The 16,383-nt window shown below is 39.5% G+C and overlaps 1 protein-coding gene across 2 annotated transcripts; it reads left to right on the plus strand.

Annotated features, from left to right (window-relative positions):
- Positions 1-3: 3 nt before the first annotated feature.
- mob3a (MOB kinase activator 3A) lies at positions 4-14,968 on the plus strand. Of its 2 annotated transcripts, none has more exons than XM_036140951.1 (4): positions 4-262; positions 3,168-3,710; positions 7,421-7,623; positions 14,535-14,968. In XM_036140951.1, the coding sequence occupies exons 2-4, from the start codon at positions 3,293-3,295 to the stop codon at positions 14,562-14,564; spliced, it is 651 nt and encodes a 216-aa protein (XP_035996844.1). In that variant the 5' UTR covers positions 4-262; positions 3,168-3,292; the 3' UTR covers positions 14,565-14,968. The 2 variants fall into 2 exon arrangements, with proteins under 2 accessions (XP_035996844.1, XP_035996845.1); XM_036140952.1 differs by lacking the exon at positions 4-262 and adding an exon at positions 269-387.
- Positions 14,969-16,383: the final 1,415 nt, after the last annotated feature.

Here is a 16,383-nt window from a genome sequence, read left to right on the forward strand (position 1 = left end):
GGAAGTCGCTGGTGTTACGGCAACCGCTAGCTTTGCGGTGGTGTACTTCTCGTATCGCAGGGAGGAGTCAGACGTTAGTTTCTTCCATAAACTGACATGTTTATTGATTTATAGCCAACCTTACAGCACGTTTAGACGCCTTTACGCATAATGTAGGTCGCGCAAATCGCTGACGTACATCTATCGACGAATTATCGTGTGTGTTGTGTGTTTTTTTTTTTCGGTCGGCAGACAGACCGAAGGCAACAGGAAGGCGGAACAAGTAAGTTCGGGAAAGTGGCTTTCAACTGTGCGGCGTCGTCACCGTTTGATCGGACCGTCTCAGATAACCGACGCTGGTTTCTGGTTGTTGTTTTAAATTATAACTGTCATGTGGATTTACTGCAGGTATAATATGTTTCCTGTGTCTTTTTTCTTTTCTTCTTCGTGTGGTTGAATGAGGTGTGTGTGGGGGATTTTAGCAACAAGTCCGAGCGCGTTTGGAAGCGTCACGAAGAAAACTTCACGCACAGTCGTCATGTGCCCCGCTGTTTTCTAATCTCCGGGCTTTCATCCTGGAAAACGAGCTAAAAACGACACAAATCCGCCTTGTTGTGAGGGAGGGGGGTGGCGCTCATGCACCAGACGGGGGTCCAAAGAACCGCACCAACGTGAAGTTGCAATGCTAGCAGACTACTTCCCTCATGTTGGTGGTTATTGTGCATGTTGGTGCTTTGCTTTCACGGCTCGGAAGAAGGAAATGAGTCACAGAGACACCATGTTTTATCTTTAATGCAGAAGTAATGCTGTTTTACCTTCATCGGTGGGTTTTATCTAACCTGTCCTGGCCCTATTTAAACCCTGTGACGTGACATTGCTACAGATTAAAGTCGCCTTTCATTTTAAACAATTAACCTTTGAGGGATTCCTTCATCTGTATCCCCAGGACGTGTGAAATGATGTGTTAATTTTTTTTTTTTCCTGGTTTCTCAGCTAATTCCATTGCGTCACAACTACACTGCATATATTGTAGGTGTTGGTCAAATTTCAGGATGTTTAACCCATTTAATGCTAGTTTTATTGGTTGAGCTCTTTATTTAAGAAACAAAAAAGCGTATTCCCTCCCATCATTTAAATTTCAAGGTTTCAATGAGGTTTTTATCCAAGCCTTGGATTCTCCAAAAATAGCAGCAACCCTGATTCTGATAATTTTTTTCCCTTCTTTTTTTGTGCCTCATTGTAAACAATTTGCTCCACTTTGAACACAAAAAACCCCACTCTCTTTAAAAAAGTTGTTATTGAAATATTACGTATCACAAATATAGTTTGTATAAATGCCATGTAAACCACCTAGTGGAAGAATTAAAAGAAATGTAGTTTTACAGCAATTAGACTTTTTTTAATTAGATTATTATTTTTGTCATTCAGCAATATTTGGTGGTGGCACAGCGTGGTAATATTCTATAAGGTAAAACCTGGTCACTCCGGTACTTTTCCTATCATCTGATTAAATCCAGCTTTAAACTATAAACAGTAAGTTTAGAGTAATTTAACAAAACCTGTGAAAAAAATGCTTAATTTGAAAAATACTTTTTTGATATTGCAGTGAAGCGTCCCATAGATTTTCTTGTTGTTTGGTGATCATAATACTTCTCAGTTAATTAATATTTAATAATGCTTTTCTTCAACTAAAAGATCCCATTTGTTAATGTGTTATATGTTTACCTAAAAACGGCAACAATGAATATTCTGCATGGTAACAAAGAACGTTCATCTTACAATCTTAAAACATTTTAAATCCTTATATTAAACTAGACATTTATTTTCTCATTTTTTTATGTAATCACAGCATTGTTCAGTCCGGTAAAGCGTGCGCACCAAGCACTCTGAAAACATTAACAGGAGTAAAGATAAGATTAAAAAATAGATGGTAAGCACACACATATTTCTAATCAAATGTGGAAATTTTATCAAATGGATACTAAAATATTTGTTGGTGCAATAACTCTCCTGACAATTGAGAATGTATATTATCTTTCTACAAATGAGCTTTTGGAAAAGAAAATTGTCAGAAAATGATGAATGTGGAAGTTCTTGGAATTCATTGCATGTTTAGTTTGACGTTAATTTAAACCCAGATCGCTGAGAGCAAACGTCTGACCGATTTCCCTCACTCTACCTCTGTTAAATTGTGAAATTATGTATTGTTACTTGTCCTATGCACGCCTTTTTGTGGGGAATTAAAATTTCGCCGTGATTTATTTCGTTTTTCTTTTTGTCTGTTGACGAGGGTTTTTCCTGTCCAGGAAATCTAAATTACCCAGGTCTGTTTAATAGTGTCAAAACTCGCTGATACGACGATTGAAGCAATATAAAAAAAAAAAAATTTTTACCCCCCAAATAATTAAGTGAATGAATCAACCAACACCATGTGCTTTGATTGCATTTTTTTTTTTTGTATTTGGTAAAAATCTGATCAACCTGTCTGAAATTTGTCTTGCGTCACAGCACGGTTGTTTTCAGATATGTAAACACAAACAGAATCAAGAAGTTCATATATTAAGATGAGCAGATGATTGCGAGCCACATACTGGTGGATTTCAGGATTTCAATCAATTTCCAGATTGATTGTTTAACTTTTTTAAACTTTAGTACCCTGTATCCTCGACCTGACGGTAACAAGCTGTATTCTTGATTCTCTGCGACGTTATTGGCTAATCTCACCGCATTATTATGGTAGGAAGATTTGTAAAGTTTCTTGACTGGATGGTCCACAGATGTAGAGCAGATTTTTTTTTTTTTGATATACCAGTTTAGTTGTTTCAGCAATGGACGTACTTTCATACCATGCCACTCATTATCATTGAGGTATAAAACAAAAGAACTCATTGCTCCAAGTTCTTAATGTTTGCTTTGTATAAACCGGGATGATCCTGTAATGTCGCCCTTTCAAAGAGCCTTCTGCACATTTTTCATGCATTACAGTCCTTGGGGGGGTTAAAGAAATTGCAACAGGCAGCAAACCACAAAGAAAGGCCAAAAATTGGTATTAGCGGAAAAAGCCCGTTCAATGCATTTGCATTTTGCAAAACATCTACTACCTCGGTGTCCGACTCAACAGGAAGTACACCCTTCACACTAAATATGGTTCTGTTGATCACATTATTTGTTTTTCCTCCTATATCCAGGATAAGCAGCGGAAACTAAAGGACCTCCATAACAAAGAAGTGTGCGCAGGTTGTTTACTCAACCCTTTGACTCCCGTCCCTCTCGATAGTAAATAATTCACCGGAGGCGTTCACCGTAGGCGACCATGTCCATGGCCCTGAAGCAAGTCTTCAACAAAGACAGGACGTTCCGGCCCAAGCGCAAGTTCGAGCCCGGCACGCAGCGCTTCGAGCTGCACAAGAAGGCGCAGGCGTCTCTAAACGCGGGCCTGGACCTGAAGCAGGCGGTGCAGCTGCCTCACGGCGAGGACCTCAACGACTGGGTGGCCGTCCACGTGGTCGACTTCTTCAACCGCATCAACCTCATCTACGGCACCATCAGTGACTCGTGCACCGACCAGACCTGCCCCGTCATGTCCGGCGGGCCCAAGTACGAGTACCGCTGGCAGGACGAGCACAAGTACAAGAGGCCAACCGCCCTGTCGGCGCCCAAGTACATGAGCCTGCTCATGGACTGGATTGAGGTACAGATCAACAATGAGAACATCTTCCCCACCAACGTCGGTAAGTGACTCGGTTGGCCACGGCTAGGCTTAGTTTGGATGTTGAAATGAACAAAATGGTATATATTTCATTCCATCTCCAGTGAAGTGTGTTGTGGCATTGAGGCCGCTTTCGTTAATGCTCTGTCATCCCAGCAGACGTACAACAGGCAAACCCTAATGGTGTCCTGAACCACAGGAATGACAGAGGATTACCATAATCTCACTTTCTAAACGTCTCTGTATAAAAATGACAAAAAAAGATTAGATTTTGAGGTGCTGGAGTAGAGCACCCGACCCATGTTCCTTTGCCATGCGTCTCCAGCCCATTTCCTGCCAGCCTACTGTCAAATAAAGACGGCTAGTGCAAAAAAAAATATTTTGACACCTTCTGCCGTAATTTGCTGCTATAACCCAGTGGTTCTCAAATGTTTTCTGTTGTTTCCCCCTTTGAGGAATGGAAAAAAAATTCAGGCCTCCAGATCCACATGAAATGGGTAAAAGCTTTTCTCTTATGAAAGACCACCGTTACTTCTAGCTAGCTAGCATGGACCTCATCATCAATCGAATAAAAAAACCAAAATAGACGAGCTGAAAATATGGTGAATATAATATCAAGCCATAAATAATAAAGACAAATTACAGTGATATTAGGTTTTATAGTCTTTCAAGGACATTATTTGTTCACAGACATTTATAGCTACGTTACTTCAATGCAGTGAAGCTGTTGCCCTGTAAATTACCCAGAATCCTTTGCTACTCATAATACTGATAGTTGCATACCAAACAACAGTTGGTGCTGTTGTCCCATTTAGCAGGATTTATTTATAATGACCTTTTTAACAAACTGTAACACCTGCGCTGTATAACCCTGTGTTATGCCTTCACCCCCCCCCCCCCCCCCCCCCCTTATTTGTGAAGCACTGTCCTAACCTTTGGGTTTCTGGACCCACATCATATTAAGAACGAAACAGACAATAGAGAAACAGATTTTATTTTTCTCTGAAGTCATACTTAAAATACAGATTTGCTGATATTTATGGTGCAAAATAGCAATACATATTTCTTAAGTATCATGAAAAACGAAGTTGTTGTTTTTTTTTACAATATATTTCAGCATTTAATTGCATCCAACAAAATAAAAAAGTATGCAAAGGTCTAAAGTATGAGTTGTAATCCTAAGCTTCTGCAGAATGACAGAACTAAATATGATAAGTTATGTATTTATAAATAAGAACGCAAAGTATTAAATATGTCAGATTTGATGCGACAGACCAAAGTTATTTGCAGGTCATGAGTGCAGCTCTGATGGGGAAAAAACAATTTGTTTCTATACTGTAAATATCCATATTATTCCCAACCTGTAGAGTTTAAACTGGTTTTATTTAGACGTTCACCAGATCCACACGGTTTAATGTGATAAGGGGGACTGTTGGCCTTGCGGTTAGAGTAAGGTGTGTGGCGTCCGGCAAAGTCTGCAAGTTCCCCGGTTCAAATCTCACCGACTGCCCTTCTGGTTCCCTGAGCAAGACCCCTGGCTTTAGAAAGCTCCCTGAGGGGGTGGGATAAATGCAGAGGACAGACAAAGATGAGTATTATAGATGAAACAAAATCGTTCTGGTCAGCTGCAGAGTTGATCAGACAAACAAAGAGAGGAAACGTAGCGGACGGAAAGCGCGTTTCTTTTCATAGAGCGCCTTTCAGCAGCGAACCTGCTGTGGTTTCGTCCTTATCGGCGGCTCATCAGCGGCGCCTGCTCTTCATGCACGGCGCTGTGGTTCACGTTGAAACCTTACGGACTGTCCAAAGCCTCGGTTAGTTGTCGCTTCGCTCGAAGTTCTCCGGTATTTAAAGACCACTTCCTCTTTTGCACGAAAGGGGAAAAAAAACAAAAACATTTTTAACCAGGTTCATTTGCCTTCTCTGTCATGATTGTTTTTTGAACCCTTGCTGAGATGAAGCCAAAAACAACTGACACACGCACAGAGGCCCGACTGCAGGCTGGACGAAAACAGCGACATCATTTATTACATGACTTAAACTTTGCAACCCCTTGACAGATCATTTATATCACCTGGGAGGTAGGGCTGCACAATTAATCGCATTTTCAATATAATTGCAATTTTAAAAAACGCAATTTCCAAATCGCAGAGGTCTGCAATTTTTGGCTATGTAACAATTAGTGAATAAGACGTCTTTTAGGTGTCGGTAAAATTTTTAAAGTGGGTTTGCCTCCACATGGAAGGGAAGAAAGTTGCAGCAGTGAGATAATCTAATTTAATTACTTGTTTTAGAGTTTATACAATCATACATAGCATTAAATTCTGGTCAATCAGTTTAATACATAGACTTGCTTGTTGATTGCACTTTATGTTCAACAAGGATTGATGTCCAAATCAATTAAAAGCTGTTCTCTTAAATAATATTCTGATTAATAGAAACATTAAAAGCTCTTGTTTTAAACAGTCCTTGTTTACAAACGTCTTTATTTAGAGGCCATTTTTGTTGCTTGTGATTAATGCAGAGAAAAGTTAAAATTGCAATTTTGATTGAAATATATCGTAGGCAGAACGCAATCATTTCTGCACCGAGTTGAGATGCTGTGGGTCTTTTAGCAACTAATCCGCATGGCAAGGAAATAAATTTATTTGTTATTTGTGTATGTTTAAAAAGCCATCATAAATTAAACTGGGGGAAAAAAATTGCATGAAATCGTAATATTAAGATAAAAATATCGCAATTAGATTATTTTCCAAAATCGTTCAGCCCTACTGGGAGGCAAATTAGTTTTGGCAGAATCGGTAAAAAATAATCCCGAGCTGCGATAATGCAGAGGGAAATTTTAAGTGTTTAAGACAGGGCAGCAATCAAAAGGCACAGTTGATGTTATAAGGTCCAGATAACAGTGCAAATGGCAATAAATGCACATGAAATAGTTCAGCAGATAATTAATTTACAGATTGTTTGTAGACAGGTGAAGAGTTATTCATGGACAGACAACAAAGGGCAAAGATCCTGTTCTGCAATGGCTAAGTATGAGTTTGTGGTTTAATGACCGACTAAAAAAAACACGTTTAGCCTGATCCTCTCAGTACAAGTTGATCAAAGAGCAAAAAAAATAAAATAAATGTAACTGTCTCTTATTTTTCTCTTTTTTTTTTTTACGATTTTCAAATGTAATGTGTGAAAAAATGCACAAGTAAATAGCTGTGTAATCCACAATGTGAAGCCTTTGTACTTGAAACACCCTGCGAGGCCGCACGCGTTAGAAAACCTTCAGTGTTTCACGTCGCAAACGTTGATAATTCAGTTGAATCCGTGGCATTGTTGGTTGGACATTATCTCTCCATATATGCTTTGCCCTCTGCTCCAGCTCAACAGCTGACTTCAACGTCCAGGCAATGGATTAAAAAATGGGTCACCTCGTGCCCAGCGCACTATGAATAGAAACGAGCTCTGATGTGCTCATGCACTTGAGCTACTTCCCTGGATACTGTTAATTTTGTCCAAGCAGAATGACGCTTTTGTTTTAGGAACAGAGGCTTGTTCGTTTTAATCTTTTTAGTCAGCTGGTGTCCGATCAAAGAAGCCTAACAAGAAGAAGGAAAAAAAACAGTTTATGTTAAATGCATTGTTGTAAATTTGCTAACTTCTGTGGTGCAGACAGTAAGCGAGTCTCGTGGATTGACTGCGGCGCTCTCCCGTCTGCTCCCCCCCCCTCCCCCCCCCCAGGTACCCCCTTCCCCAAGAGCTTCATGCAGGTGGCTAAGAAGATCCTGTCGCGTCTGTTCCGGGTGTTTGTCCACGTCTACATCCACCACTTCGACCGCGTCACCCAGATGGGGGCCGAGGCTCACGTCAACACCTGCTACAAGCATTTCTTTTACTTCGTCACCGAGTTCAACCTGACGGACCAAAAAGAACTGGAACCCCTGGTGAGTCGACACACTGAGACAGGAAGCACTAGACCAGGGGTGTCAAACTCATTTCTATATGGGGCCACTTTGGCGTCATGAAGTCATTAAAAGGGCCGGTTGCACGTGTATAGACGATACTTTTCATTTCATAATTTCATTCCAGTTCACATAGAAGTATAAAAAATGCACAGTAACATAAAAGTAGCACCTTAGGCCCAGTATATACAGTTTATCTGCAAAAAAAGTTGATATTGGGGTGAGTTACACTTACAGGAGGCACAGATTTAGCCACTTTATACACTTTAAAAGGATATATGCCTCTACTTTATGACATGATGCCTTTTTTTTTTTTTTGGCTCTTGAGGGCCGGATTATTTACCTTGACGGGCCGGATTTGGCCCGCGGGCCTTGAGTTTGACACCTGTGCTCTAGACAGGGGTTTAAATGAGGGCAAACCATAAAGCGAACAAACATCCCTTAGATAGGTGCAGGAGATCATGAGACTGACAGATCCTTGTTCAAGTTTGCACAGTCGGCTGAATGTTATTGAACCATATACACTATTATAAGTAGGGGTGGGTATTGCCAAAGAAGTCACGATTCAATTCGAATCACGATTCACATGCCACGATCCGATTCTATCACGATGCATCACGATACTTGAATTATTGCGATGCGTTGCGATATTTTCACTGAACACTGTTAGAAAAAAATACAGCCATTACCAGTGGCTGACTGGCTGTGATCTGGATCTTCAATTGATAATTAACTGAAGGAAACTGAATTCATACATTTATTGAAATTGTATTTATTGAAACGACTTTTGGAGGTATTGCCGTGAAAATAAATATTACTGTTACTGTACACAAATATTACTATTACTGGAGTCCATACACACTGACAAAAAGTGCTTAGGATTTATAAAACTTAAAATAACAAAATAAGGATAATCAGTGCCGTTTCCATGGCCTTAGTGGTCTTTTAAATCAATGAAGTTGTATGCCACTTGTTTTTGGCTGATGTTTGCCATCAATTCATGCAATTTTATTTATTTTTTTATTAATAAATCGATACTTGGCGGCAAGAATCGATGCAGTAGATCGCGAAAATTAGAATCGTGATGCATTGTCATGACGATTATTTTTGCACACCCCTAATTATAAGGCATTGTGAAGTTATTCAAGAATAAAACAAAGCATTTAGCGCCCCTAGAGGTCAAATTGTGTAAGAGCGAAGCCCTTTTTACAGCCCTCCTGAACATCACCTTCATCTTTTATTAAATTTACTGCTATTGCTAGTGATCTACTTCAACAGATGCTTGGTTATTTGAGAATTTGGGTAATATCTTTGAATACATGTGCGTTTCATTAAAGTAGAATATCATTTAAATGTTTATTTTAGAAGGTAAATAAAAATTAAAACTATATATACCAAAGTTAATGCACCAACCCAGGAACCTCCCTCCCACACTCCCTCCCCCCCACACATACACACACACACTCATTCACATTCATTCACCCACATTGAATGAAATCATTCATCCACAAATTACATTTTCAGGATAAACATTTGAGAACTTCCCATCTATTTTTATGTTTTCTAGCTTCATTATCGGTTTCAACCATATAGCTTTCTAAAGTTATAAAATGCTGAATAAATATTTTAAAGAAATTAATACTAAGTGAGAAACTATTTTTGGCTTTAAAAATAAACCTTTTACCAAGTACAATGATTAAATTAACTAAATCATGACTGTTGATAAACTCTCCTAGTAAAACAGAAACCACATCAAGCTTGATAGACAGACCAATCTTTAAACACATTTTTTCAACTTCCACCCAAAATTGAGACACAATATGACAATACCAAACCAAATGCAGGGTGGATTCAGACTCCTGACAACAGAAACGGCAATCATCTGACTCTGTCATATTCCATAATTTTAACATTTTTCCAGTGGGTAAGAAATTATATATAATTTTAATTTGAAAATAACGATTTTGTACATCAACAGTAGTTTTTATAGATTAGTTTAAATATTTTATGCTCAGGTGAATTAAAACTTTGCGTTACGTTTGGAAATGGAGGTCCCAGAGTCTGGACCCAGGTTGCTGGATGTCTAACGAAGTTTCCAGTCGGTGCCACGTCTGCTGCTGGTGTTGGTCCGCCGGGCTTTCTGAAGTCCAAACTCAGTGCAGCCGTCTGTCACGGTGTTTTAGGGCCCTTCATGCGTCCTTCTGCTGACAGGCGCTACAGAGAAGCAGGACTCTGCGCCGGCCCACGTCACCCAAAGTAGTGATGCCTAGTTTAATGACCATGTTAGTGGGGCTGAAAGAGGCTACCCAGCATGTAAGCCGCAGCACACAGACACACTTTTCTCTGGGCGGACCCCGCTTTTATTTTCATGCAGGCACATTCTCTGAGAAGCTTAATCAGCTATAAGCAGTTATTAAAATCAACTGCAATAAATGCTTTAAATATACCACTATGCCTTTAATGAATCTATGCAACACGAGGTTCATGTTTGAATTAACTTAAATACCTTCTTTTTTTTTTATGATACGCTGGTTATTAAGACGTACGCGTAACGGATTATCTGGAGAAATGGACCTCCTTCGTAAAGCAGAGGGTGACCCGTTCTGTGTGAGTCACAAATGATAAAAATAGACGCCCTGGTCTTTTCGGGTGTTGAGAAAACCTGCATCATGCAAACAACCCTCTGCTGCCCTTTAAGCTTGTCAGTCGAAAACAAAAACCAGAAGATTTCCACCCATGACAGTGAACACAGGAGCCCTGCAGGCTGGTGCAGTCATCGTGCCGGTTTTGAACATTTTTAATGACATTTTAGTTGGGTCTGAACTAAAGTTTGCTCCTTTTTCTATTAATTTTAATACCAGCAGTACAGTTTTTGTAGGGCACGCTCAAACCGGGGACCCCCTCCTCCCCCCTGAGAGGCTCGTTTATGGATTTGAAGCGACATATGTTGTGCTGTAGCATCTGGGTTTGACATTTCTCTCTGATCAGATGCTTGAACTGTAAACTCAGGGCTTTAACCTTTTGCTGTGACCCATTTTCTGTCCTGATCCATCAACGTCTTGTCATGTGATTAGTGGTGGGAAGCTCTGCAAAACATCCGTGCTCCCTCAAAAAAACAGCAGTTTCTTGTTGTCAGATCACCACCTTATTAGGGGATTAAAGCAGAAAAATGATGAGGGGGGGGAGCTCACATAAGGTACTATATTTACATTATAATGTAGTGTATCTGTTTAAATCACACGTGTGTGTTTCCTGCAGTGAACAGCTGAGCCAAATTACACTTTGAAAGAGGATTTAAGGCACAAAAAGACAATCTTTATGATGTTTCAGCCCAATTGTAAGGGGAGCTTGACACCAAATCAACCAAACTGGCAGGAAAAAAAAAAACAACAGAAGTGATTATATACATTTTTCATAATAATGTCACAACTCTTAGTTAATATTTGCAACATTATCTGGTGCAGCAGCATCTTTGCGTTTAATGAGGTTTGCTGTGTCGCATCAGGAATACTGTAAGTTTCTGTTTTTTTAGTTATTACCTGTATAGCGTTGTAGTGCTGGACCGTCAATAATAACTAGTTTTAAGTTTAGTTTGCACAGATTAAGGATAAATCTAATCGTACGTAAACCTTCTTAACTAAAGTCACGCGTATATCATGAAGCAGCTTTGGTTCAATAAATGTTTTGGGCTTTTTTCTTTTCTTTTTTTTTTTTTTAGGAAATTAAGCAGATGAATAAAAAAGGACAGTCAGTTATGATCTAGTTCAGCAGTCGGATAATACATTAAATCAGGTTTCACCAACCTGTTAGAAGCTGAGAGCCACTTCATCGGTACTGTGTGATACGAAGCGCCGCCTATACTGACCTCTGCACTAGAAGAGTCAGAGCTCACCTTAGCTTTATGTAATATAAACATGTTTTAAATGCATTTGTCATTTTAAACCTTTGTAAGTACAAGTGTGATTTAGAAAGGAAGGGCAACTAAATTTAAAAAAATTTTTTTTTAGATGTAGCTCACTGGAAGGTTGGGCTATTTTTTTGAACAGGCTAGAAGGCACCACATATGGGGGCTACCTGGTGCCCGCAGGTAGCATGCAGGTGTTAAAAAAAACATGTGGGTCACCCCTGCAATAAACTATAAAGTAAACTAGATTACAATATGAAAGCAAAATGCACACAAAATCTAAAGGCTATTAAAAAATGTAAAAACCTGTACTAGTTTAGACCCGGGTGTCACCTTAATTTGAGGTGTATAAGATAATTTTTGAAGACACAGATGCCCTTTTCAGAAAGCCGGCGCTCCGGGTCACATGACCCACCCTAGGTTATGGCAGCCTGAGGTCAGCCGGCCACAACGGCAAAAAGAAACAGATCTGACACTCAGCTGATCGGACATATTTTCCAGTATATCCAGCTGCGGACGCTGCAGAACACACGGCCCGGTCCGAAGCTCCTTCCTCCCCATGACAGACTTCTTACCGTTGGCCTCATGGAAGGTCAAGGAGCAGGAGCTGTAATTGGAAAGCAGCCAGAGATTTAAACCAGTGCTGTCACTGGGCTCTGTCAGCGGGACAGAAACACCGCTCAGATGTTCCACTAATTCTAACTTCATGTTTCTTTAAATCTTGAATGTAGAAGAAGTCCTTCATTAATCCATGGAGCCTCCCTGCATCTCCCTCTGGGTCGTTTAAGGAGGATTCTCAAGGCAATCGTTGCTTGTAATCTGCAACCTACCAGTGCCTTTGCATAGTTTTTGCAGCCTTGCTTTTGCCAGTTTATTCTGGTTCTTTTTGGTCAATTTTGCTTTCATTCACACGTCCAGATTTAGTCATCAGAAAGCAAAATGAGTGTAATTTTGGCTGCATTTCAAGACCGTTTGTTACTGTGGCCTATTTTCCACTTAAGCACCGTGATGCTGGTTTCCTTCTCACTGGTTAAACTGGTTCAGCTGACAGAATCTTTAATCGCGTAAAGTAAAGGGAGTATTTGTGCTTTTAGGTGCAGCCTCGTTGCCGTTGTCGCGTTAAGATCCCTCCCTGTCTCCGCCTGCAGCAGGCTCATGCAGAACAACAGATCGGTATTAGTGCTGCGTGATTATAGAAAACATGATTATAGAAAACGAGCTGTACGGTGTCACAGTTGGTAGCGCTGCTGCATCATCGCTCCAAGGTCCTGGGTTCAAATCGCAGCATGGGATCTTTCCATCCAGCCTGTTACCGTCGTTACTGCAGGCTTCTGCTGCCTCGAGACGCTGTCGACCTGCCTGATTATTACATATGCATAAAAATGCTAGTTTATAACACCTGGAATATATCAGCCAGCAATTATTGCGCCCCAAACAGTCCTTTGTGATGTGAATATTGTGGCGATGTATCAGTGATATTTTGTGCAGCCTCACTCGTCCTAATCTTTAGGTCTTGAGCCTCACAGACATTTATTTATGTGCGTATGAACGTGAATCACACTAGCACGTGCGCACGTATCGGAATCCAAGCTATTGCCTTCGAGGGAATATGTTGCAAACATTATCTCCATAGAGCAACTAAATATTGTCCTCCAAGTTTCTCACTTTAAATCTTTTATTCTCTCCTGATTTGGATGTTTAGTGTCACCCGTTGAGCTCCGTTAAGGTTTGTCGTGTAAAAACAAGATTAAGTTAAAAAAAAAAAAAAAAAAAAAAAGCACAACACTGCCTTGACCATAGACATAAACGTAGACGCGTCATTGGGCGGGTTCTGCCTATGCTGCGATGCGTCAGAGCGTCCGCCATCTTAAATGTGGCAAATCTCCACTTACTCAGTCACTTAAACAGTATCAGAGGGACTTTAATCTCTGAATATACTTTGTATTCGTAGAATTTTTGTTTTTGTAATATTACAAGTTTATTTTCGTATCCCTTTAGCTTCATTCTCCTGGATTTATTCTCCTAAAGAATAAAAATATTTAAAATAATCTAACCTGGCCCTATTACTCCAGGAGTGAAATAATTCTGCAAACTGACTATTCTGGAAATGTTCGCTCTTAATTCTCATAATATGACGTGTTTCTCATAACATTATCACTTTTGTGTTTGTTTGTTTTGTTTTTTTTTTACTTTATTGACCTAGGACTTTTTCTCATATTATTAATTTGACCTCTTTAATACTCCCCCAAAAAGTCTGTTTCTAAAGGTTCACATGTGACACGGTTTTATGAAATAATGAAGACCACAATGTTTAGATTTAACAAATTGATCCTTATATTCAAACACAGGCTATATATATATATATATATATATATATATATATATATATATATATATATATATATATATATATATATATATATATATATAGCCTGCAGCTTTAGTGTGTCCAGTTTTGTAAATATGGCGGTGACGTTGACGTGCGAACCTGCGCCTTATGACGCGTCTACGTATATGATGTCTGTGGCCTTCACCATTAGTTGTAGGAAATAACTTGCCATTGGTTATCGTTTAACTTGCAGTCATAGTAATAAAGGTGCAGCTCAGTGAATCAGAATATCACTGAGAAGTCTATTTATTTCAGGGTTAGGTTTATTGGCAACATTTGTGCGCACAAACAAGGAACAAAATGTAGGTTTCAGGTCAAGTATTTCAATTTCAAAAGTAAAATTCATGTATCTTATGGATTAATTACCCGCAGTGGTTTATCCTGTTTTGTAAAAGTCAGTGTTGGGTTTTCATTGGCTAACATCATCATCAAGCTGACTTTTAAATTCATCCTTGTTTTTAATGGTGTTCACATTTTTAATTAAATTATTATTTTAAGATGTAGCTGTCACGTTTGGACCGTCACCACTGATGGTACTTAGCGTTGACCCGGCGCGCTCTAATGCCTGGCTCATTGTGCCGTGCCCTTGTGTTTCCACAGAAGGAGATGACTTCTCGAATGTGCCACTGAAGGACCGTGGACACGCTGGACACGCCCATCCGTCCATCTCCAAGACTGAATCAGAGAGCGAAATGGGAGCAAAGAAATCCAGAGTCTATTTTTATATTTAAGTACTGTAATCTATTTTATCCACATTCTTCAGGTTTTAAACAAGAATCTTCTCATGTGAGGCAATCGGTTCCTTAAAAAAAAAAAAAATCAAACATGTTATCAGAGCACAGTATTAGGAGGCGTGTTAATGTTTGTGTTGATGTTTTTCTATTTTATTTTAACTGCAATCATTCCACGATGCTATCTTCTTATTCTTGGTTTAAAAAAAATGATGTAAAATTAGATTTTTTTTTTTTTTTATTTCTCACTGTAAGTCTTAAAAAAAATCACTATGTTGTTACATTAAAGCGGTCTCTAATCTGTTTTATGTGGAGTTGTTTGGTTTGTGTTCACATTAAGTTAAGGTACACACCAGCGTACTGACCCCCGTAACCTTTTGTCTTCATTACGTTTAACCACGTTGCTGTGGACGAGTTAAAATCAGAAATGGCCTTGTGGGCTGCCGGCCCAGACGTCACCAGAGCCGTGTTCTCTTACGCTCTGGGCCTCCGGCCACCTGTCCGCTTCTCAGGTGTCAGACCCGCCCGCGTCGGCTGCAGGTACGCTTAGCAGACGAAGGTCATGCGAGAGACAACCACTGAGTTTTATTATACACTGGAGTGCTAATCGCCCGCTGTTAGAACGAGACGCTTTGAAGCCACCAGCCGCCATATTGGTACTCCCTATTTTCCTCCAGTAACCAGGGAATATGTGCGCTACAGCATCGAATAACGAGGATTTTTTCATGTTCAGGGGGGGCTTAAGACTTTTAAAATGTCAAATGCCATATACTTTTATGTTATATTCTAAAATTATCAAGTACTGAGAAAGTCATGTGCTGAAATATTTAGCATTTTATATATATATATATATACACACACACATACTTGTATATACATATATATGGGCCACAACCTGTGCAATAATCCTGATGTAGTGACTTCTGCTGCTATCAACACCTGAACATATGTCAGTACACATGTATGTATGTACAAATGTACAATGTATATGCACATGTATATGCGTAGGTACGTATGTAGGCGCATATATATATATATATATATATATATATATATATATATATATATATATATATATATATATATATATATATATATATATATATATATATCACTATGAGTGTAAATAAGACACCATATGCCCATTCCTATTTCCTTTTTTTTTTTTTGTATTTTTTTGGTATTCTTTTTGATCCATTGTATATATGAAGATTCACTGTATATAACTAAATGCACCTTCCCTACTCTGCACCTCCTTGTGACGAGTGAATTTCTCCATTGTCAGATCAATAAAGACTATCTTATCTTATATAAATTTAATATGAATAACATGTAAAATATTTCAGCACCTAATTTCCTAGTAGTTGATAGTGTTAGTACATCCACTGACTGTAGAATTACCTATGAAACGTTTTCACACAGCCAGAAAACTGCTTGTTGTTGCAACCAAATCCTATGGGATTCTGTGAGAGTAGGGAGTAGCAAGATGGCGGCCAGTGACTTCAGTTTTTCGGCAAAATCAGCACTCCAGTGTATTATATAGCTCAGTGGAGACCTCACTAGCTCCACGTATCCGTGCTCACAAACCCCCCTCCACTAGGTGGCGCCAGACACCGAAACAACCTGCCTGCATGAAGGCAGACCCTGTCACCCCACAGCTCCTGCTGCAGCTCTTACAAAATCCGCCCAGTGCACCAGTTATAGGCATGGAGTTCAGG

Source organism: Fundulus heteroclitus, chromosome 9 (genome assembly GCF_011125445.2).
Source record: "Fundulus heteroclitus isolate FHET01 chromosome 9, MU-UCD_Fhet_4.1, whole genome shotgun sequence".
NCBI classification, from domain to species: domain Eukaryota; kingdom Metazoa; phylum Chordata; class Actinopteri; order Cyprinodontiformes; family Fundulidae; genus Fundulus; species Fundulus heteroclitus.

Excerpts from the sequence above, each read along its gene's own strand:
- mob3a (XM_036140951.1), top strand. The coding sequence starts at position 3,293 with ATGTCCATGGCCCTGAAGCAAGTCTTCAACAAAGACAGGACGTTCCGG. Across the intron at positions 3,711-7,420 it reads CATCTTCCCCACCAACGTCG|GTACCCCCTTCCCCAAGAGC; the intron begins GTAAGTGACTCG and ends CCCCCCCCCCAG. Across the intron at positions 7,624-14,534 it reads AAAAAGAACTGGAACCCCTG|AAGGAGATGACTTCTCGAAT; the intron begins GTGAGTCGACAC and ends GTGTTTCCACAG.